The sequence below is a fragment of the Cotesia typhae genome, unplaced genomic scaffold (genome assembly GCF_013202065.1).
Source record: "Cotesia typhae breed Kobodo isofemale line unplaced genomic scaffold, CoteBio_Ctyphae contig_48, whole genome shotgun sequence".
NCBI classification, from domain to species: domain Eukaryota; kingdom Metazoa; phylum Arthropoda; class Insecta; order Hymenoptera; family Braconidae; genus Cotesia; species Cotesia typhae.
In genome coordinates this window covers 3,919,377-3,944,780 of record NW_027423756.1, presented here as the reverse complement: position 1 = coordinate 3,944,780, position 25,404 = coordinate 3,919,377, and the positions used below count along the sequence as shown (strand labels likewise).

Here is a 25,404-nt window from a genome sequence, read left to right as displayed (position 1 = left end):
AATAATGCATATCACTAAAACTTTGAGTTTTTGTGCAATAAATGCTTTCGACATTAATGTAAATTTTACACGGAGAAAAAAATATCGCTCTCATCACTATACGTATCGTAATTATCACGATATAGGCGAAAAGTAGTGGCGCTGCAAGCGATGTATCGTGATTATCACGATACGGATAGTCCTTAGCATATACGTTCTGAAGTAATCACAATACGTATAGTGAATACAAACGTTAGTTAACAGTCGCGTTACATATGATTGTGATAATGACGATACAAAGTTTCGTTTTTATCACGATATTTTTTTCTCCGTGTAGTTGATTATATTTGTGTTTCAAAATAATTATCTTAATTGGAGTTTTTTTTTTTTTTTTTTTTTTTAGCTTCAGCAGATTAATTAAAAATAAGAAAAAATAAATTGTACACAGATAGAAAATATTCTATACTCGAAGGTAAATTTTTTTGTCTTAAGAAAAACTAAAAGTATTTTGAATGAAATCAAAATTTCTTGAATAACGTCAAATTTTCTTGAGCTAAAAAAATTTTATCTTGCTCCAAAATAACTTTGATATTTCTAAAAATTTTTTAGGGGCGAGAAATTCTTTTTTTTGTCTATAAATTCAAATAAAAGTTTTCGCTGCCAAAATTCGCATTTCTAAACTTAACATATTTTCTAAATAATTATAAAGTGTTATCTTCGAAAGTATTAAATTGAGAAAAAAAATAAAAAGTTTTCAATTTGCTTAAAAGATGATAAGTATGAATTATAATCGAAGAAAATTAATATTTTAGCTGGATAGTTAATTGTAAAGCATGCAAAATGAAAGCTAAGAAGATAATAAATGTGGGTAATTACAAAAGACCGTTAAGTGTGCACGGGACTGCAGACTGACGCGTGGGCGTAATGAATTGAGGAAAATCAGAAATTGCTTCAAATAGCATCGTAAAAATAAAGTTTATTCAAAAAAGAGGGTCCTAGGATCTGTAAGGCGAGAAAAAAAGAGGAAAAATGGGGTGACCTCGAGGAGAATGTGTAGCACGGAAATTGCCGAGAAACGCGTATCAAAATCGCTGGATTTAGTAGAAAGATAAGCCAAGGGGATAGAAGAGACGTGGGAACGGTTTCAAGCGCTTGCGGAGAGAAAAGAAAAACTCTCTTATACTTTCGTGTGCTTCCACGTTCGCATTACCGTCGCCTAGCTCTCTGTAGTCGTTATCCAAAGCCAAGCAAACTTCAGTCTTTTGCCACCCCCTAACACCCGCATCATTTAAGTTGCCATCTAAAATCTCTTTTTTCTTCTTATTTCCCTACATTTTATTTGCATCTTCACCATAAGAAAACACTTCTCTTTATCATGAAAAAACAATCAATACATTCTTTCAAACGACGAATGCGAAATTTTTGGCAATACCAACGATTTTTTCATTCCTTGCACCGAGACAAAAGTATAATCGTCTTCTTACATTTCTTTGGACTGATTCAAACAATACAATCAAATTCTTCGACAAAAAACACTTTTGTTGAAATGGAAAAGAAATTATTTTCTTTGATGAATAAAGTCCATATTACAATAACCAATATCATGGTTTATTTTAGTCTGAAGTTAATAAAACAACTAACTAGACTCAAGAAAAAAAATCTTGAACCAAGAAAATAATTAAAAAATATTTATTTGTCTTGAATTATGTAAGCGAAAAAGTTCTGGATTCACGAATTTTTTTTGAATGAAGTAAATTTTAGTCGATTCTTAAATTCTTCTCGAATATTCGAAATTGCTCCAAAAACAACACAAAAAATTGACTATTACTGAAAAATATATAAAACTGTGAAAAAGTTCAACTAATTATCAAGACTTTTCTAATGATACCAAATTCGACTATAAAAAATCTGGAAAACGGTTGACCCGAAAGGCCATCCCTGCAACTTCCTCCTAATTCCATATTTAAGCGCTTAAAATTTTATGGCACACGGAGAAAAAAGTGTTGCTATTATCACGATACAGTATAGTGATGATCACGATCCTCATATGACTATACTTTAGATGCGCATGTGCCCAATCGAGTGGATTGTGATTATCACGATCCACATGGATTCGGATATCAAGGGTCTATAGTGCTGTAGTGTATATAGATGATTAGTTGTCTTTAATTAAATGTTAATTTTATTTTTTTTGTAGATTATGTGGTTTTTTTTTAGTTTTTTCGTATATTATTGTTATTAACATAAATACAAATACCTTTATAGCTTGATTAGTTTAAAATTTTTGTGTAGTTTATGACAATCAAGAATTGAGTTAGGTTTAAAAATGTTTAAATAATGACTTACAGCAGTTAGAATTTCTCATTTTACTTTTTTTTTTTTTTTTAAAATATTAGCCTAGAAATTTGTATCATCGATATATTCTTTAAAAAAAACGAAATTATTTTTATAATAAAAAAATATTTTTTAATGAAATTTTTACTTCTTTATTACTGTATGTACTTCATACAATAACATATTTTTTTATAAAGTAGTATATGGGATCAATTTATTTATGCAAAAACAGATTTTTATGATAACAAAAATTTTATTTATTTAATACAATATGTAATGCACATTATTTTTTCTTATTAACGCAGTAGGATATGTATCATGTAAGTTTTCATAATTTATAATACAATATTCATTAACAAACTCTATAACGTCATATGCATGCACATGGTTATCGAAAACGGTAATAATTTTTTGACATATAAAGTAAATTTTATTATTTTTATAAAAATATGTTGAACAATCCCAAAATTAAATTTATTGTCACTTTCACTTAAACATAAAACCATGTAAGACTTAAATAAACATTTGTTTATTTCTACCCAGTTATAAAATGTCAGTAACTCATTATTACATAACTGATACTCTTTTAAAGAACAATCAAATACCAAAGATAATTTTTTTAAGGTTTGCTTGTATACTGGTCCAGTTGAAAGTAATGTAGGAAAAAATTTGTTGGAGTATAAAATATGAGCCAGTTTTAACTGATGTTTTTTTGAGAGAGTCTGGCATATATTTACTCTAGAGTGAAAAACATTTGCGTCAAGTTTTGAATCTTGGTGTTTAGCTTCTTGGCGCATGCATGAGGTATTGATAATCGGACCAGAAGCAACTAACACAGAACCATAATGTATCAAATGGTGATCTTTAGCTTTTAATGTTCGCTTAAGTACAAACCGAGCTAACAAGTGATGTTCAGTGACTAAATTATCAAGTATACTTTTACATTCTCGTTGAAGAGATCTGCTGGAAACAATATCAAGTATTTGTCTTAAATTTAAGTAAACTCGCCAAACAACATCATCTTTAGGAATTAGATCGCCTATAATTATACCAAAATGACGAACAAACGTTAGCATTTCTCCTGCCGACATTTTCAAGCTATCAGTTAACAAATGATTTGCTAAAATCTCAGGGGGTTTATTTTTAGATTCTAGAACCCCGTAGTCATGAGCTTTCATCCGAATAGATAAATCGATCAGAGTAAATAATTTTTAGTATTAATGTAGTAATTAATTATTTCAATCATGTCAAAATGAAAAACACCTCTTAAAAGGTCATGCATCATGTCGACTGCATAATTTTGTGTAACATGATAACCAGGCAAAACATTAAAAATGCAATTTTTTTTTATACCAGTTAAGTTAGGATTTTTCATATGTAAATCATATTTGTAGGACTCAAACGTACGTAATAATGATGTATCCTCAATAGTTGCAAGAGATCGTTGTATTTTAGTCATCTTGCAAAATCTACAGCAGTAATTCGCATTAAAATTTTCAACGAATCCCAGTAATGTATGTAATCCTAAGTTATCCCCTAATATTAAGCCTAGTTTGAAATAAATTTTTATTTTACCTTGAGGTAAATCAAGCTCAACACCGTTTTCTTCTAAGTATTTTAATTCTTGAAGTAAAGTCCTGTAAACTGCATAGTTTCCAAATTCCTGTCTATCTTTAGAACTATAAATAACTGCATGAAATATAGAATTAAGAGTTTGATAATGTGGTGGCAAGCATGGTATAGATAAATATGTTCCTGCTAATTTGTGTACCCCAGCATGACTACCAAGACCGTTACCAACCTCATAGTCATCACTAAATAAAAAGATGGGTAAAATATACTTAGAATGAAAGTTTTGTACTTTATTTTTCCACAAATTAGTTTGTATGAAGTTAGAGAGAGATGATTCGCTTTTTAATTGGTTCACATAAGTGAAAACGGTATTGAATACGTTAGGCAACTCAAAAACTTTTTTAAAAATATCTCTTAATGGATATAAATATCCGGTTCTCTTTTTTTTATTTACTTTAATGGTACCATCAGAATAACGCTTAAGAGTAGCTTCATTTCTGTACCCTATAAAAAATTCGATAGGAGCAAAATAGAAGCCACTTTGCTCCAAAATTTGCAAACGGTTATGTTCTGTTGAGAATCGATCTATAACATTATTAATTGTTTTGAACATATTTTTAATATCTGAGACTACTATCATGCCATTATTATTAGTTTGATAACAAGTTTCAAGCTGTTTTTCAATTATTTGAAATTCAGAACCAATTATATCTCTCATTATTTCATAAAAATTTTGAATTTGGTTCCATGGTACATTTGTAGATCCGTACAATTGAAATATTGACTCAATCATTTTTCGATGAGTAATCTCTCGTATTTGTACATGTTTACAGTGAGTCGAAGGAACACTGCAATTAATATTTTTTAACATGTTTTTAATAAATTAATGATAATTGTCAAGTTTAAGAAAAAGTATTAAGCTAAATTTAAGTCTCTGATGAAAGTATCAAGCGCAGGAACAGTTATTCGATCTTCAGTATCAATTTTATAAATAGCTTCTTGTAAAAACATCCAAGGATAAGAAGATTCTTTAGAATACTCTAATTGAAGTGCAAAGTAGCTTTTGAAGCAATAATCAACACATTCAATGTTGGAATCAGCTTCGTACCGAATGTCATTTACAATTACAAGCCTTTTCTCAATTGAAGTCAACTCTGCTCCGATTAGTACTGGTAGAGGCTGTTCTGTCAGACCATACTTAAGTAATTGATTTTTTCTCTCAACAAGCTTAACACATAATTCATTATCATCCTGAAACATTATTAAATATTATAAGGATTAATAATTAATATAAGTTTATTAAATGATATGTGAAAATAATTCAGTAACATTCAGTTTTACTTTAGCATGCAAAAGAAAGTAGTTTTGAACTTCTTCTTTTTTAGGATGCCAAGATCCGTTTTGAGAGACAATTACTGGAGGGTTTGGCAGCAACAAAGGAATTAGCTTGAAGATTATAGCACTTCTAGTATCTATATGGGTAAACGCAACACATTAGATGAAATGAGTAATGGACATATTACAAAAAATAGAAAAAATATATTGATACCTACCATGATCTTTATCTTTATATTTATTTAACAACGACACAAGAATTTTAATATCTTTATGGGCTCTTTTTTTTTTACTACAGTATAGTAAAATTTGTCTTTCTAAATTATCATAGGTGTTTTCCAAATTCGACGTTTTATGTGGGTACACCACATCAAAATCAATGCCAATCTTTAAACATGTAAAAAATGATTAGTATAACGTTTCCGACAGTGGCAAAAAAATGTAAACTTACCAGTTTTAACCCATTTTTTATGTGAGTTAAAGCAGGAACAGAATTTATATACTCGGAACTAGATAATGCCTGGTTCGAAATGAGATTTTGGATTCGAGCCGCTGACGTTGATCGCCAAAACTCCTCAACTGTAGTCCAGGGATCAATGTGTTCTTTAAGCCACTCCAATTTTTTTTCACAGTCTCCTGCAGCCGTGTCTAAAAAAAAAAAAAAATAATTTAATAAAAAATATTTTTAAAATTCGTGTCAAGCTAAATAAAAATAATACCTATTTTAAATATTTCTGCAGTAGTGCCTATGCGAACAGGAGTAGATTCATCGACAGCTTTTCTTTTTATTCCTCTCAGGTTTCGCGATGCTCCGGATAACAATAAATAGTCTCGATAATGAGTGTATCGGACTTGTAACTTGCCTCTTGCTAATATCTTCTTTTTTTTCCAACACGAGAGTAAGGCACATAATATGTGGCTATAATTTCAGTTGGAAATAGCTTCACTATCAGGGATGAAAGTTCTTTCATACGTTCCGGACTTATTCTGAAAAAGTCATGTATATTAGTGTTAATTAATTTTATAAACTAATTTTGTAATATTACTGTTATGATTAATCATTAACGGTTATCATTTGTATTATTCAAGAGAAAATTTTTTTTTCATGCATTAATTTTATTTATATACAAAGTAATCAATTTCAATTAAATGTAAAAATGATATATCGAATGAATAGATTACATTTTAGAAAAATTTCTTACATATGATCATAATTTGTTTGCATTTCTCTTGTGACAATACAATCAGCTAATAATACCCGATATGTCTCAGTGAGACATCTTTGTATTTTAAAATAATTTAAAACAGCTATTCCTGTAATTGAATTTTTCAAATGGGTCATTAAATTAGTGATAGGATCACAAAGTTCAATAGCAAGGTCAATATCATCGGGGAAAAAATCACTGGGATTAAGTGGTAAACTTCTTTCTTCTTTATCAATTTTAATCAGACTAGAGACATCGGCCCAATTGTTACCGTCTTCTAAATGACAATAGAAGAATAGAAATAGTTGATTAGATAAATAACAAATCATGCTACTATTCATTATCTTAACTTTTGATATGAATAAAAAATTTATAATAGTAGCTAACTTATAGAAAATTTAAATTTTACCTGCGATATCTAATATAATACCATCGATGCTTTCTGATCCGTTTGAATTAGAAGTAGAAGCAGGAAGATTAGTAAGGTTCTGGGAATATTAAAAGAAAAAGAAATAAATACAAATAAATTAACTAATAATAAATAAAAATTCATTCATTAAACCGAATATTTCCATACTCGCGAATTTTCGTCATTTATCTTAAATTCATTTTCCCACTTTTTTAAAAATAATGTCCTTGGACCAGCTTTAGGAATTATCATCTGAACAGTTTCTTTATCCAAGCATGCAAATGCATTTTCATCTATTTCTTGTTCTATATAAATCAAAATAACATACAAACAATAAATATAAAAACAAGTACCATACAACATAAATATTGCATTCACTAACAAATAAGAAATATTAAAAGAACACAAACATAAAAAATTGCATAGAATAGTAGGTTATATACAATAACAACGGACACAGTATTAACACAGTTAACATAGAAAGATTTGATTCTTTACTCACCTTCAAAAACTGACACAAGTTTCTCAAGATTCCACTCGATTAATTTATTCACAACCCAACCATCCATGACGTTGATAATATTTAGAAATAAATTAATGCAATTATCACTATTTTATCACAAAATTGTAAATAAAGAAACTCGTAAGTTTCGGACTTGGTTATGTGTGGTGGCGCTGAAGGCGGGGTGGATAGTGATAATCACGATCCGTTTCGCCGTAGTAAGGAGACGTTTCGACATATTCACTATACAGTTGATCGTGGTATTCAGGATTCACAGTTTCGAGCGTAACAGTATTCGTATGATGAATATGACAATACTGTTTTGAGGTAATCACGATACTACGTTCACGATCCACTGGAACGCTACAATAGCAATACTTTTTTCTCCGTGCAATGATACTTTTTGGATAACACATACACACACACACAGCCGCACGGACATCATCGCGAGAATAGTCACGGAAGCTTCCTGTGACCTTATAATGTCGAGATCTGATGAAAACTCGATTTTTGCAAAACAGGGTAAAACCAATAACTTCCCGAATTTAAAAAAATTTCCAATTTTTCTTAGCGGGTTAGAGTTAAAAGTTAAAAGTTAAACATCTTTTCAAACTAATAATATATTTGTCCCATAATTTTGCTTATTCTCTAAATTATTTAAATCATAAATGAACATCATTGAAAAAATATCAAACCCAATTTATGATAAATATATTATACTTGTTACAAAAATTTTCTGAGCTTCTTAATTATATACTCTAATTTTTCACGTAAGACCACATTTATATGTACAAAACAAAACGAAAAAAATAAATAATTGACGTCTATCGTGAAATTCGAATCGTTTGAAAACTACTTCAAAAACTTGTAAAAAACGAATTATTGCTGAAAAGCATATAAAACATTGAAAAGGCCCACATTCAGTTTAAGAACTTTCTAATGATACTAAATTTAATTAAAGAAAATTTATGACATCATATGTAAATGCCGGAGAGTTTCCCTTATACTTTTAATTATATAGATAATTATGTTTTCTAATTAAAAACGACAAAGCACAACGGTGGCAAAAATTCTCTATTGGAGAAACTTAAACTTTATAATCGAGTGATCATTTACTGATTAAAAATTAAATTCATGAAAAGAGTTGAATAATTTTAAACATAAGAAGAATAACTAAATAATAATCTTTTCATTGATCCAGAAATTTTCTTTGTGCTGGAATAAAAACTTTTCTCCAGTCAAAATAGTGTTTTGTTTGAATATGATAGAGATAGAAAAAATATAAATATTTTATTTCAGGGCAATTTTCGTAGATAAAAAAATAATTTTTATTATCCAGGATCATTTCAGTTGAGTGGATATTCCTCTTCAAGTTGAAAAAGTGGTGTATAAGTAATATAGGATGATGGTAACGCAAGCAATAATCCATTGATGTAATCCAACTCTGTTCCCTCCTGGTTTGTCGTAGAAACTCGTCTTGCTTAGTCGTAGCTTCATTTTTATGTCATCGTAAAAGCATCGTAACAATTAATAAGTATCTCGTAAAAGCGATTGTTATTGACACCTCTTTAAATGATGGAGATGTGGTTTGCTTATGCACGTGCTTTGTTGAAGAATCAGTGTTGCCGGCTAGCCGACAAGTATGTGGTTTTACTATATTGATCATAAATCAACTTTACGTTTGGGTCGTCACATTTTAATCGGTCAGTTATGTGCTGCCGACTACTAAAACCCTTACCTCTTACAACATTTTATGTCTTTTTTTATGTTTATTAACCCACCGATAAACGGTACACTGTAGATAAAATATCTATATCTATAGACATACAACTAAATGATTATCCAGATTATACCTTACTTAGGACTATTTTATTATTTTATTATTTATTTAGCATTTTAATTGGCGATTAACTTTCAAATAAAATTTTTAATCTTCCTATAAAGATGTCTGGGGTATACAAGAACAAGAATAAAAAATATTGTTTGGCAAGCAGTTCGGTTTATGGGGGTTAATTGACCGTGTATTCCACAAAATAGATTTCACAGAAGGAGACAGTTAGATGGAGCGCAATATATACAATTCCCGTCGGCCATTGTGAACGTAACATGCCCGGAAAGAGCGAACTAGATAATATTGCAAACTCTCAAATGTAGAAACGGTGTAGTAGTATTCACTGCAGAATCGCGGTTGGGACTGCGTCGTTGCTTTAATTAAGTTACAGGCCGTCTGCATCGTTTGGTTCGTATTAATGTTATAGCGAAGAGGCTATACATAAATTTCCGTCAATGTGCCTCCAAGGAATCTACAAGATTCATACAATATGTTCTCCCTTCTTGTCTTAATTATCATTTTAGGCAATATAAATGCATCATTATCGCTAATTAGAGAATCTTTCGGAAAACTATCATTTTTTTTTTTTTTTGAGTTTTTGATATTCTCAAATTATTTAAGTTATGGCCATACGATACACAGAAGTACTTACTGACAAATTGATATATATATATATATATATATATATATATATATATATATATATATATATATATATATTTGTTATATTTTGCTTGTTTCGAGGTTTTTTTTATTAATTTCATGAAATTTCATAGATTTTGAAGGGAACAATTACAAGGAATCTTTTTAAAATTTTCTTTTCCATCTTTTGTACTCTCTAAATCTAAAACAGAGAAAATCACTGGAAATTAGAGTATATGCACTATTTCACATCTATAAGTATACCACTTGGTATACTTATAACTGTGAAACAGTGAAATTCCACTGATTCATTTTAAGAGAGTAGTTTTTTCGGAATAAGGGAGAAAAGAGCAAAATAAAAAAAATCAGTTCTTATGGGAAATTTTTCCTCAAAAGAGAATCTCAAAAAAATTGTCACTATATAAAAAAAAAATGTTGCCATAAATGATATGAATGTTAAAAAAAATTAAAAAATAAATTTCTATTCTTATATGAAATCATTCAATCTTCAATTTTACAATATAACGTTACTTTAGAATATTTCGAATATATTTAAAAACAACTTTTTAAAATAAGAGTAATTAAAAAAAAAAGACAACTCTAAAAAACACAAAAATTCTCAGAAGCTATGAGATTCATTGAAAGTATAGAGAAAAGGATAATACGATTTAAAACTTAAACTGTAAAACGAGTAAGGTCTTAATGAATAAATAACATTAATAATTATTGTAGAGAATTGTGAAGCTATTATCGTTGATTCGATTATGTTGATATTTATTTTAATATTTCAAGCTGCATAACACTAAAGCATCATTAAGATGTTTGATCATAAGAGTCTGAAAGACTTGTGAGTATTTTTTTATAGCAACAAAAAATAGGTTTTTGTAACAAAATTGATAAATATTTGGTAAATTTTCTCATTTTTACTATCCATAAACGATGTATTAATTTATTGTTGTTTATCATGAATATAAAATAATATATTTAAGGTACCCGCGGGTAATAAGGCCTAAGTGATAGAAATGCTATTTAAAATAACCGCTTCCGCTAAAGACTTTTCCAGTAGAAACATCTAGCATAGAAATGTCGCTACAAGTTTATAGATTCCCGATACAACGTTTCTTGTCGTCCATATTTTATCATACGTCATACGCTAAAGTAGCGCAGAAGAATTCCTAAAAAACGATTTGAGTAAATGGTGAACATTTTTTATAATTTTATATTTAATAATTTAAAATCATTGTTCTAATTTTTATCAACATCTTAAAAAGTGTTATTACTCAATTTAAGTGATGATTGATCTCTAATACCAATTTTATCAAATATAGTATAACTATTTCCAGTGTGTATAACCCGCAGGCCTTATTACCCTACCGTAGTAAAATAAAGCCTATTCGCAAGTTTTTTGAAAAAATTTAATTTTGAGTGTGTTTATGGTGAAAATTACCATTACTTCATTATATTTTATGGCTAATGTATTAATTTAAAAATTAATGATCCATTGCAATAATTAAATGCAATATTTTCGATTTTTTTTCAAAATCTCCCTTAGCTAGGTCTTATTACCCGTTGGTACCTTATATATTAATTTTAAAGTATAATTATTATGATTGGTATTAGATAAGTGTATACTTTAATTGTTTAAGATTCTATAAAGCTAAATTGTTTAACAAAATCAACTGCAATACAATTATAATTTGAGACAATACTGTAAGAATGAAAAAAAAAACTTTATTATTCACACACTTAATAATTAGATAACATGATAACATTGTTCTTAAAATAAATAGGGTACACGTATAATAAGGGTGTAAGGATATAAGATTCTTACTTAAATCCGTGGATGATGATGCTATATAAGCCAACTTCTTGAGAACCGAGGGTTGCTATAATCAAGGTGGTAGTTCGCGAGTTGAAGAAGGCGAGATTCTGGGGTGACAGAGTTGCCAGAGCCGTAGCCTTTACGACTTGCCCATAGTATCAAACGATCTATTCCACTATTAAGATAGTCTTCGAACGATTCGGTAACCTTTGGCTCTGTGAAAGCGATATGGCATCAACTGTAAGGCCAACGGGACCTCTCGATCTTTCATGAACACTTTCCTCTTTTTCTGCCCCTTTACTTTTTTTCTTTATCAGTATTATCTTTTACCTTTTTTGTCCAGTTTATTCTATGCATTCAACTGCTACCAATACGGTAGCAGCCATCGCTCGAATTCTCTTCTGCTTTATCTACATTTCTTATCACACAAGGCGAGAAATGTCTCGAGCAATAAATTTTTTCCAAAAAAAGTGACAAGTAAAATTTAGTCTTCTTACAAAGTTATTACTGTAAGGAAAAAAATCATACTCCTACAAAGCAAATACGGATATCTTAACGCATAAAAAATTAATTTGAATCAAGAAAAATTTACTTAAACTATGAAATTTCTCTTGGCTCAAGTAAATTTTACTTAATTCAAGATTTTTCCATCTTGATTGAAGACAATTAACTCTTCAAAATTATTTTCTTGGTTCAAGAATTTTTCTCTTGATTCAAGAGTTTTTTTTTTAGTGTGTGATCTAAGGATTTCTTTTTTACTTTCCAAGGGCTGTATATTATTTTTTTGTCCGACGAAGGCGGAAAGTGGCAACTTTGTTATTTTAGTAAATTATTAATTATTTTTCATGAAATTGGCGAAGTTTTGCTAGAATTATGTACTTGTTGGTGATAAATAATATAATAGTATATTACACTACTAGGGCCGAAAGTTGAATTTTCGGCCCTGCGCGTCATGATGCCCGAGACGAAGCTGAGGGCACCATGACGCGCAGGACCGAGATTTCAACTTTTGGCCTGTGTAGTGTATACGATTTTTCTTCATAGCCGGTCGAAAGTACGTTATCAATTTTACTTTTTTGAACTTCAAGTGCAGATAAGTATGTCTTGATGCCTGCCCCGACATTTGCGGCACGAGCGAAGCGAGTGCTGCTGGTCGTGGGGGCAGGCATCAAATACATTCGAAGAGTCAAGTCTGGTTATATTTTTTAAAAATAAATTAATTTCATTTTTTCAAAGATGTATTTATTTTCATTAGTTTAACAAACTATATTAGTTATTATAAAATTTATCAAACAAAACATATTATAAGCGAAAAACTCTTATTGCATTTTTTTTAATCGTTTCAATTTTCTCTTTAATATTAAATTACAGATGACAAAACAACATTGATAAATATTTTTAAGGTTAGAGGTAGCAATAGAAATTACAGCGGTTAAGAATTTACTATAGTGACGGAATAAACAGTCCCTAGTTACAAGTGTAATTACGCATGAGAAATTCTTTCCTCCCGCCGTTACAGAGGGCGCGCGTGTACTTCTCACAGAGAGTAAATGTTAAACTTTTGTTCCTGCCATTAGAGAGGAAAGTACGTACTTTCGACCGAGGTATGAAGAAAACACATTTTTTTATTCGAATTATAATTTATAGTAATTCATTGTGATAATTATTAATTTTTTGTTAATCTTTTCTATATTTTTTAATTTAATTTATTTATTTAATAAAGAATTGGCTAAAAAATTTTAAATTATTTAATTGGTAAATCTAATTTTCAACAGTTTTTTTGTAAATAATTTTGGAATCATCATGTATAAATACTATTATTGAATTGTTAAATATTGGAATGTGGTTATGTTAGAGGGCGCCGTTAGAAAATGTAGTATAGCTCTCCTAACCATCTAAAGTATTGCTATCAGCACTATACAGTATTGCTACTGTAGGAATACATTTTGCTAAGTAGCTGTCTACAAGTAGCTAACTGACCAAATTTGTGACTAAGCTCAAATTTTCGACAAAAATTTCAATAACCGTCACAAATTTTCATTTTGCTATATAATAATTTACATTTTCTATAATTGTCAAAATTTTCTGTTAGTATAATAATTTATTATTGTCCAATTGTTCTATAAAATAAAAACACAAAAGTAAATATACATCAATCTTTCTTTTCATCAAATTGTAAGGTATTCAGTTCTTTGGTTTCTTTTTTTTCGCTTAATCCATTGACTATACATTTTTTTTTTAAATTCATATGCGTGCAAAATTTTGAGATTTATCCAAATTAAATATTTTTACTGAAAAAAATTATCAGCATGTAGTTCTAGCTTCTGTAAATAACATAAAATATTATCTGATTTTACTTAGAAGCATCTTTGTTTTTCTGAATTGTATTCGGTGATTAAAGGTGCTTTTATCTTACCAAGACATCTAAAAACTTTTTAATCCATGAATGTAAACTCGCCATAATTTTATTTCCACATGAGCATATCCAATTTATGTGAGTGGCAATAATGGAATAACCAACTGATACGACGAGTCCACAAAAGTTCCATGCCAATAACTATATGTCACTTGAATTGGTCTATGAGAGTTGTTTGCTGCAATGATTGACTATAGACGGTAATGTAAATAATTTTTCTTAAGTTAAATAACTGATACTGTGTAGTTGCATGATGTGTCTTACCTTAAAAAGGTTGATTTGATATAGGAGTAGTAATTTTGAGAAACGGAAAGAAATAAATAGATAATATAAAATGTAATAAGAGTTCTTGGCAAGCGATAGTCTAGGAAGACCCGAAACGGGTTGGGTGATAAAAGGAATGAGGTAATTTTTGCTGTGTAGGTGGCAGAAGTTACAAGGTACCAACGCCGGTACAGCGTATATACATATATGCATATGTATCCGGCGGGACGAAGGGTTATGCATCTGTAGGGGGTAGAAAGTAGAATCAGGCTTGCGCGGGAGAAAGAGAGCAACCCCTACCGGAAGATCCGGGTTTGACGGGGTAGTTTCCCGAACTGCTGGAGGTCGAGGGGCTAGCGGAACGGGTTCCGCCAGAGGGTGGAACGGAATGGAATGGAGTCGAGTTAGAAAGAGCCGTAGGGTGAATGCAGGGAGTAAGGGGAACGGGGTCTGGAGATTGATAACGCAATTCCAAGACTGCCATTATCCCCGACTACCGGCCAACACTCTTGCGTCTCGCTCCGGCGCTCCTATCTTTTTCCTCTTTTTCTTCCACCCGTTTTTCCTCTTCTATAGTTTTTTTGCTCATACTCTCGTATCCTCGTCCCAGGCCCTCTTTCCATGACTGGGAACGCCAAGTTTCAGAAATGTTAACTCCATAAATGCCAGACTATTCCTCGCACAGTCCAGAAAGAAAAATTCTGGTATGATAGAGAGCCCCGACAATATACACTGAAAATAGGAAAAATAAACTTTCCTTAAGTATATATACTGGTAATTAAGAGCCAGTTAACTTTAATAAGTAATGCCAAGTTATTATTTCTTGAGAAATACGCATTTTCAGCTCACTAATTCGTTCATTTGTTTCACTTTCGTCGTTAACAAGGTAATCCAATACATATTTTCATGTTGTTTTCGAGAATGATCAGTTTTTATACTTTGTAGAATGAATATAGAAAATTATGTTGAATAAAATCCATAATAGTATTATACTTTATCATTTTAGAGGCAGAAAATAGATATTTATGTCATAAAGCCGTGAAGTTAGGGTTTTCTGACAGCGATGATATTTCGATATGAGCTTAAGGTTTGCGGCGGGAAGGTCCGAAATGGGCGTAATTTTAACTTATGTTAATTTTAACTTAAATTTTATGAAGTTTCACAATGGCAACAAAACTTAATTTTATATTAATTATCTTTTTATTAATATTTATTTATGGCGTGGTTGTTATTTTATTAACATTAGGTCCACTTCATAATAAACTGCTAGCAGAGAAATACTTAGCGCCATTCAATAGGAACTGTTTAAAATTTACTCCCAATCATTGGCCAGTATACTAGAATGTGACTTTTTTTCTCACAATCTCTCTCAATTTCGTCTGGGTGTACTCGAAAAGTTCGTAAAAAAAAAAAGGGGGTAAAACTTCACGGCTTAAGCCGTGAAAAAAAGACGGTATGGTAGAGTCTCTAGAGAAGAGTCCCTTTACAGGACGCCACCCAGCGCTCAAATGTTGAACTTTTCGAGCGAGTATAACAAAAAAACAATTTTTCTAAGATTAATACTTTGATTGACGGGTGCACCCGTGTAAAATTGTCCCCCGAGCTGAAGGCGAGGGTGACAACCACGTGGGTTAGAATATCCTACTTTTCTCGCTAGCGCGTATACTATTGTTCATCATATTTGTAATCAAAAGTTTAAACTTGGTGCTCTTGTTTTTGTGGAAAGGTTAGTGCAAATGTCAAGCTATTTATTTCTTTATATATTTCATTCTATAAAGTAATAGTCGCACTTCTTCTTGCAAAACAGGACAGAAAGTTTAAGCTTTCGGCGCAGATATGATGAACATATTACTTCTGCTGCAATTACTTTTTAAAACTACAAAGAAAATTGTTAAGATACAGTTTTTATTCAAGAAAAGCTTGATTCCACAGAATAACCTTTAAAATCTCTTGTCACCCTTTTGCTTTCAGAAAATAAAATTTTTAGTATCAAAAGAGCGTGCAGTTATTTTTAATCAATTGATATTATAGAAATCAATTGAGAAAAAATATCCAATAATTTTATTCATCATTTTTTTAACTGGGTTTTTTACACATGAACAAAGATTTTCAAGTTGATTGAAAAAAAAAAAGATCTCTTTATGCCCTGTTGGGATTCATTATGTAATACCTAAGCAAACGCATTATTAATTTTTTTTTTGATGTGAAAAGCTACTCAAAAATATACTGTCCATATTATTAAAAATAATGAGTCTTCAGTTTCGCTGAGCAAACAAAATGAACAGCGTCCATATCTACATATTAAAAAATATTATGCATTTGTGTTGAATACGATTTGTATTAAAATTTTTTTTGTTAAAATAACATAAAGTGGGTTATTAATTTTTTATTGAATTCCAACACAAATTTTGTGTCGAACGTATTCAACACAACAATTGTGTTGATTTTACACAAAATTTTTTACTGTCTACCGATAAATATTTATCAATTGTAATAAAAAAATAAGTCAGTTTTTCGATTAGACTTAGGGAAAAAATTTAACAACTTTTCGTGAACATTTAAGTAATAAATAAAATCGTCAAAATCAACTTGAGTTATTTAACGGTGTAATTACTAACTCATAGCTAACGTATAAAAATTGAAAAAAAAAAAAATTGTCATTGAATATTTTAGTTTTTGATATTGCCAAAAAAAATTTTTTTTATTTAAGTTTACTTTTCATAATTCCACTCTAAAAATTTGTAAAAATATTCAAAAAAATTGAAAGTTATAAAAATTGAACAAGTGTCAACTATTGAAGAAATTTCAATATTTTTTAAAAATATTGCAAAATGTTTATAATCGAAAATTTAATTAACCAATATTTTTACAAATTTTACTCATTAATATTCAACCGTTGCCATGGTAATCGTTGCCAAAGTGATCACCATGGCAACGAAAGTTGACAACAGTGAAAACATCACATCAACCTTTTAATATAAAGGATTTGTGAATACTGCTGTAAATTTTTTTTTGTAATTTTGCAGGATTTGCTGTACTTATCTTGATTGAATAGTCCTTTCTAAGATTAATTAAAATTTTTTATTTTAGTATACTACGTTTTTTTTTTAATAAAAATAATTAATTAGTCATTATTCAGAAAAATATACGTCGAAATAAATTGATTTTTTATCAAGAAATATATTGATGTTGCTTCTATTTATTTACTTATTAGTATTCAAATTTACTTAATCGGTATATGGATTGTAAAATGTTAATAGTAATGAACGAATTTGAGAAACTACATCTAGGATTAGACATTTTAAATTATTTTTTGATTTTTGATCCATTCATAAAATATTATATTATTGCTCTATAAATTTTTAATTAATCAAATTGCTAAATCTTTCAATAATTTTTAACCAAAAAACTTCAATTTTACATCTGAAACTTTATTATATCATACTTTATACTTTTGTTTGCGACACATTATGGAGACACTTGTTTTCAGTTTCTTTTGTTGTCTCAGCAACTCTGTCAGAGTGAAAATTTATGGGGCAGTTCTTTTCGTTTTGCAGAAGGAAATCTCCAGCAATGCTATGTTTCTTTCGTTGCCAGCTCACGTTTCCGTTTCACTTCCCAAATCCCGAGCAGAAAAGTTGTGCAAGTTTATGTGGGCAGGAGGAATAAAAAAATGACGCTGTTCGTAATAGTATAACAGTCATAGTGGTGGAAGTGGGAATACCACCGAGCTTCGTGAAAAATACGATTATAACGATAATTGTATGTGCAGAGTGCATGGCATATATCTTGTTTATTCGTTGCTAACGCTTGGCTATGTGCTCCTATAGACGATGAAGGGGGTTATATACATACATTTGGTATGCCAGAACAAAGAGTACATGACTACGAGAGGATGAGAGGTGCTCTTGCAAAAGCTAGAGACACGGGGACGCAAATTCTCTCGGGCGAGTATTCTTTTTTCCCCCATTTACCCCTTTACAAAAATAGCTGCGTAGCTTTCTCTGCTTTGTATATTCTTCCAATTCCTGTCCATTTTGTTTATTGCAACTGCAATTGATAGCCACGTATTTTGCCGCAGTTTGCTCTGTTTGTTCAAACGCTCTATTTTATACGTTCTTAATCCTTTTTACACAAACTTAACATTTAGCTTAACCTTATAAAGACCCCCAGAAATTTTTCTGGTTCGACATGAACTGAAATTTTTTTGTAAAAAAAAAATTATGATGCAAGAATTGAAACTTATGAAGCAATTTTGCACACAGAGCTATTTCAATGTTTTTCTTTCATATCGTTGTCTACAATAATATTCATATCTCCACATCACACTCAGACAAGAAGTTATTAGGTCAGCGAAGAATTTCATTGTGTTTATGAGTAGCAAGGCGCAAACTTTTCTTATATCAAAGATTTATTATTCTGCAGAATGTTTTTTGGCCGAATAAAGAATAAAAAGAAAAAATACGAAAAGAAAATCGTACAAGCCGTCGGAAACAGTTGCACGCATTGAGAAGATAGGAAAGTGTTAATCCTAGAGAGAAACTTTACCGCTTGAGAAGAACTTGGGCGCTTATGCTAGAGAGGATTCTCATCCAATAAATTGGGAGCTTTGTCTAAGCTTTCCACGCTTGAGTTTAAATCCCGGCGCCAGCTTTACTTTTTGTCGGTGTGAGTGTATGTGCTTGGGTCGTTCTCATAATATTTGCACTGAAGAAAATCCTCGAAACCGAGCAAATCATATAGTTAGTTTGATTTCTTGTTTGCTTGAGCTGTTTATGGATGCTATTTGTTATTTTATTTAATAAATAGTCGTAAATAAGCATTACAGGAAGTGTCCTCTATTCGTGAATATAAAGTGTAGGAAAATTTATTGTTAGTATGGTTTACATATTTCATTTAATTTTAACTCTAATTTTGTTACACTTTATTTTGTTAAATTTATTGGTTACACAAAAACCATTTTTGCAAACAATAGAAGAAAATTGATTTTCGTCAAAGATCTTTTCATGGAATAAATCATTTAAAATTGAATTGATAGTTATAAAAACCCATAGAAATTCTTGTACGGATTTTAACACAATGATCTTGATAATCTTTTTTATTATTGACGAGAATAAGTTTCTTTAATATAACCTTATCGAAATGAATACTTTACAGTAAAAAATATTGTGTATACAGTAAATAATATTGTGTATATGCACAAATATGGTCTATGTTAAGAATTTTTTTTGTTAAAATAACACGAAGTGTATTGAATTTCAACACTAATTTTGTGTTGACCGTACCCGTGGAAAAAAAATCGTCTTAAAATTGTCGTTTGTTTAAGATCTTAAACGTGACACAAATCAAGACTATTTAAAGACATTTTTAAGATGCCAAAAAAACTTCCGAGAGCAGATTTTTGAAATTTGGTTCTCGAATTTGTTATGAAAATAAGACGATATCACAGCGACAGCTCCGGAAAATTATTATAGAGAGTCTTAAAATAATCTAAAAGTCGTCTTAAAAAAATCTTAAAATAGTTTTAAAAAAATCTTAAAATAGTCTCAAAAAAATCTTAAAATAAGTTTTAAACAATTTCAAATTCAATTTAAAAAGAGCGTACTCAAAAATGTAGCGTTTAGAAAGTCGTAAAATCGTCTAAAAATTAATTTTTCTAATAACTTCGAGAACCAAATTTCAAAAATCTGCTCTCAGGATTTTTTTTTTTGCATCTTAAAAAAATCTTGATTTATGTCACGTTTAAAATCTTAAACAAACGACAATTTTAAGACGATTTTTTTTACACAATATTTTCTACTATATTTAGAAATCTGAAATACTGAAAAAATATAAAGCTCGTTTTAAATGGTCTGCCTCTTTATCCAAAATTATGTTTTCCATCAAATTAAAGTATTTTTCACTCAACTGTTTTTAGAAAGTTTATTTAAAGTTATAAAGGGTTAATCGAAAGATTAATAAATGACTCAAAATGAAGGTCGAAAAAAGAATGCGAATACAGTAGATAGGGGCGGATTCCCATGCGGCATTGAGATATTGGTTTTCATCCGGTCGTTTCAATGCTCGTAACATTTGATAAAAATGCGTGTAACGCGTTTCGAGCCAGATCCAGTCGGAGTGGAATAGCTACCGAGGGAGTCATACTCAAAGAGATCACGAGAATTTTTCCTCTTTTAGTTATTATAACTGTCGGAGTTTTTTGCTTCGGGTACGAAAGGGTTGACAAGTTAAAATATCTATAATAACTAAAAAAACAAGTATCATCAATTTATTTAAAGACAATAGTCTATTTCGTTTATTTTATGAGTAATGTATTTAGACATTTTACATAAATATATTATTTTGAAGTTAGTCGAAATTTTTTTTATCATTATATTATCAATGAGAAATGTCATGTTTATTATGGACAAATAAAAGCCATAAACATCTTCACAGTTCTACATAGTCAATGTTGAATTTGCGTAAACACGAATAATCAATGCCCATTTATAGCATTCTATTCGGTCTATTTGTGAGCTGACAATATTACAACCCCTATTTCTGATGCACCGTTTGCTAGAAATAATCGTTAAAATGCCACACGATCATTTATTTCGAATTGCAAAAACCGATATTTGGTTCATTTAACGTTAATTATTAGTCAGCTTTTTTAATTAATTTAAGTATGTATTTTATCCTCGCTTCATTTATCGATTTAATGTAGTGTTCATTTTCGCTTGCGATTGTTTGTTGTTTTCGATATTACGAAAAGCTTCTATTTAATAAATGCTTTCGATAAAAAATTTTTATCACTTGCAATTTGAGAATTTCATAGAAATACTTTCAACTAACATAGTACAAGATGACAACATCAAACGGTAATCATATTTTTACAAATAGTTTTTTACGTAACTGTACTTATAATAGATTTTAAAATAATTTGGACATTTACTATAAGCGTAATACGATGTAAAAGTTTTATTTTTCAATTTTCTCTGGACGTTTTACAAAATGAAACAGCATAAAATAATTAAATACTTTTTTACAATTCACAAAAAACACAATCATTGTTTGTCAAAAATTTTCGGTTGGCAAGTTTTGCACGCACAATTAAGCCATAACTATCCAATTCAGATTCAATGAATACTGATTCGGAAGTTATAAGCATACCGGCGGATCGAATACTGAAGGTGCTATCTAAATTTAAATATATTTAAATGAAAGTACAAATGCAATCTGATTAAAATATCGCAGAATTTACAAAAAGCAACTGAAACGTTCCAGATAATTTTGAGCTTATTACAAAAATTGAACATGAAATTTAAAATGTAATTTGGGGAAAAACCCAAATTTCCAGAATGTTAAACAACTCTTTTTTTTTCTTATTTTTTGATACACAGAAAGAAAAATTTCTTGACTGGAGAATAAAATTTTTGGCTCAAGAAATTTTTCGGGTGTCTGAAGGAAGACCGAAGTTATGTTGACCAAAGTAAAAATTTTTCTTGAAATTCTATTCTTGGTGAAAGTAATTTTTTCTTAATTCACATTATCATAAATACATGATACAATAAATTTTTATATTCAATCAAGATTCTTAGATACTTTAGGGAAGTTGCGCCACCTACTTCAGCTGAGAAAAAAATTTTCTCACCTTCAAAAAATTTTTCTCTTGAATATTTGATACCCATTTTAGATTATTTTGGCGTGCAATTAATCATATTGAATAAAAAAAATGATTCAATATTATTTGATCTTCCCATTTGACATGTTAATTACTAAAAATGTTAATGAAAATTTACTTCTATCTAGATATTTAATTTTTGGAGCAAGAGAAAAATTTTCTCAAGAGAAGAAAATTTACTTCTATCAAGAATTAAATTTTTTGGAGCAAGAGGTTGAATTTTCTCAAAACAGGAAAATTTTCTTGACTTAAATAAATTTTCTTGGATCAAGATACGTATTTCTTAAAGCAAGGGAATTAATTTGGTGGAATAAGTGAATTTTCTTGGGTCAAAAAAAAAATTTTTTTTTCACTCAAGAAAATAATTCGGAAGAAAAATATTTTATCAGCTCAAGTGAACCTTTTTTTCTGTGTACAGATTGTTTTCAATATTAAGTTAAATTTTTGAACGGAAAAATAATTAATTTTTTTACTTATGTATTCATTAAAATAAAATCAGGCAATTAGCTAATGAGAACGGCGATATTCAATTTATGAAACTATACAACCTGGTTAAATATATTTATTCCATAAGTTTGTTGGAACGGAGTTTCTAAAAATATAGTCTTGGATTGGTTATTGGGCGTTCCTTCATAAATTTATTTAGTACTTTGACTACGACGAACAAAATGAATTAATTGCCAGCAATTGCTGTTAAAAACTTAGATTCGGCACCTTTCATCCAATATAAAGTCTGACATCGACAGAAACTTGTTTCGTGCAATTTTAATATGAAATTCTAATTTGTGAAAAACAAACTTTTGCGAAATCATGAATATACAGTTTTAAGAAGATGCTCTGTAGATTTTATGCTCAGTGTTCAGCATTTTAAACTTACTGATTATAATAATCTAAATTGAGTCATTTTCTCAAAGTATATTAGCACGGATAAAACATTTTAGTAAAGTACAAGAACACCAACTAATCGTTAATCAAGTCCTGAACAACTGAAAATAATTATGGGACTGACGAATTAAATGGACTATGGAGTATCGTAGAAGAGATATCGGAGAGCGTGTGTGGTCGGATGCTGGAGGTTATCCGGGAATGGTGGTTAGATCTTCGCAGAGTTGCAATAACGGGGTAACGAATGGCAGCCATGATGACCAAGGTAAAGTGGGGGATTATGAGAACCCCCAAGTCTCTGGGTTTAGTTGTGCTGGTGTTATGTGTGAGCCCGACAATCCGATGTGTAACCTAGGGATACGCTCCGATAAACACTGCGTTACTCCTCTGGAACAGTGCTTCTCCTATCTATGATACTCACCTAAATTCGCTAAGCTTCGTCAATTATCACGAGTCAGTCGAATTAGAGATGCGTCAGATGGAATCCTATAATATACTAATAATTTCGATTACATTTACTCTCAAAAGAAAAATTTTTCTCAAAATTAATTTAATTTATTATCAAATATTGTTTCATTAATACTTTATGAATTTTTCACTTCAAGTAACATCTTTAGGCAGAAAAAAAAGAATTCCTTGCGTTAAGAAGATTTTGAGAAAGATTATAGTTGTTTGGGAGTAAGAATAAATTTTCTTGGCTCGAGACAATTTGACTTGGTTCAAGAAATTATGGCTTTATTCAAGAAATTTTTAGTCTTCCTTAATATTTCTTTGAGTAAATAAAATTTATTTTTTTTTCTATCTGTGTAATAACTAACAAATCTGCTCAAAATTTAAAATTTAAAATGGAAAATTTCTGTTTGAATCATTTCTGATGTCATGATTTAACTATTAGTCCTCAAAAAACTTCATCGAACGCCGCCAATGTCCTCAATTTTAGAAAATTTCAAAAAAAGCGTTTTTTTTAAATGATTTTTTTATTGAACCGTTTGAAAAGTAATAAATAATCGTTTTGTGCTTGAAAAACTGCGTCGAATGTTTTAAACTTTATCAAAAACGATTGATTTAATCGTCAGAACTCAAAATTTTGGAATAGATCATTCTCGAGTGTTTCGAACTCGTACATGGCGGGAGTTCCAGGGATGGCCTGCAGGGTCAACCGTTTTCCAAATTTTTTTACAAAATCTCTTCTTACAAAACATTAAGCATTTTTAAATATTTTTCAAGTTAACTTTTTACAACTATTGGATTATTTTTTATTTAAATTTAATTTCAATGATATTATATGTAGATCAAATATATTGAGTAGAAGTACCGTTTGTGGTCAGTGTACGTTTTTTGGCTACTTTATTTTCAAGTTATTGTATAAATATTTCTATAAGCGTAAGGCTTTATAAATTCAATTCGTATAAAGTTATTAATTGATAAATTCTATAAAAATTCGATTTGAATAGTTACATTTTCTACAAATTCTAAAATGTCAAGTGGCCAAAAATGGTCCTAAGATGGCCAAAACCGGTACTTCTACGCTATAAACCTACTTCGTAGTTATATTTATATATTTGAGACATTGTAGTTGTTTCTTTCTCCAAAAATGTGTAGAATAATGTTTATTAGAGCAAAGTAATCTCAGTTACAAATAAGGGTTTTCAGAGAAGAATACAAAGCTTTTAATTTAAAGTTATACTTACGGTTAATGGAATGAACACAACAATTACATCACATTAAAAAGATAAAACAGTTTATATGAGTGTAAATAAGATCTTTAGGGAGAAAAATAGGTGTAATCAAAGTAGCGTTGTGGTTTTGCGGTGAAGTGACATACGTTTTGAGCTAGAATTAAACTCATGGTAAGCACGTTACGCTAAAATAAAGTATAGTACAATGTTTCGGAAATAAAATTTTATGTTGAAGTTCAAATAAAACTTTGCATGGATAAAATGACTTCGGCTCGTGTAATACCATACTTATCGACATAAAAAAGTTTATAAGGGTAATAATCTGTACTATTATAACAATCGAATTTTTTCTTCCATTTGGTACCTTCTGTTCAACTTATACTATTCTAGTTTAAGAAAATCTTTTCATTCAAAAAAATTCAGTCTAGTTTAAAACGTAATTCTTTTCTGATATTATATATTACTATCAACATACAATACCAATCAAAAACAGATATCATTCGTAACTTTACACATTGCATGATTACGTCAAAAAAAGCAACCTGTGAAACATTTTTCTGACATAGTCTGAGGTGATCATTTCTAGTTTATGTGTACATAAATTTTTTGATGTTTTTCTGTGCCTATTTAATAACATAATTTTTCGATCAAAAATACTATTGAAAAACTCTGACAGATGAAAAAATTCCTACAAAAGAATTATGTTTGAGGTGTTTACTTTTGAAATTGAAATAATTTTTTCTTCATACCTCGGTCGAAAGTACGTACTTTCCTCTCTAATGGCAGGATAGAAAGTTTAACATTTACTCCGTGTGAGAAGTACACGCACGCCCTCTGTAACGGCGGGAGGAAAGAATTTCTCATGCGTA

General features: G+C 29.8%; 2 protein-coding genes across 3 annotated transcripts in view; one reads left to right on the top strand and one right to left on the bottom strand.

The window, feature by feature from the left end:
* The window catches only part of LOC141529307 (uncharacterized), a 365,923-nt gene that overhangs the window by 236,160 nt on the left and 104,359 nt on the right, over window positions 1-25,404 (top strand). The gene's annotated exons all lie outside the window — the stretch shown is intronic.
* On the bottom strand, window positions 4,788-7,403 carry LOC141529332 (uncharacterized). The gene is made up of 9 exons (XM_074245832.1): window positions 7,337-7,403; window positions 7,003-7,139; window positions 6,835-6,913; window positions 6,479-6,702; window positions 5,940-6,096; window positions 5,672-5,868; window positions 5,439-5,607; window positions 5,227-5,357; window positions 4,788-5,136 (listed from the first exon to the last, which is right to left on the bottom strand). Exons 1-9 carry the CDS (start codon window positions 7,401-7,403, stop codon window positions 4,801-4,803), a joined length of 1,497 nt encoding a protein of 498 aa, XP_074101933.1. The 3' UTR covers window positions 4,788-4,800.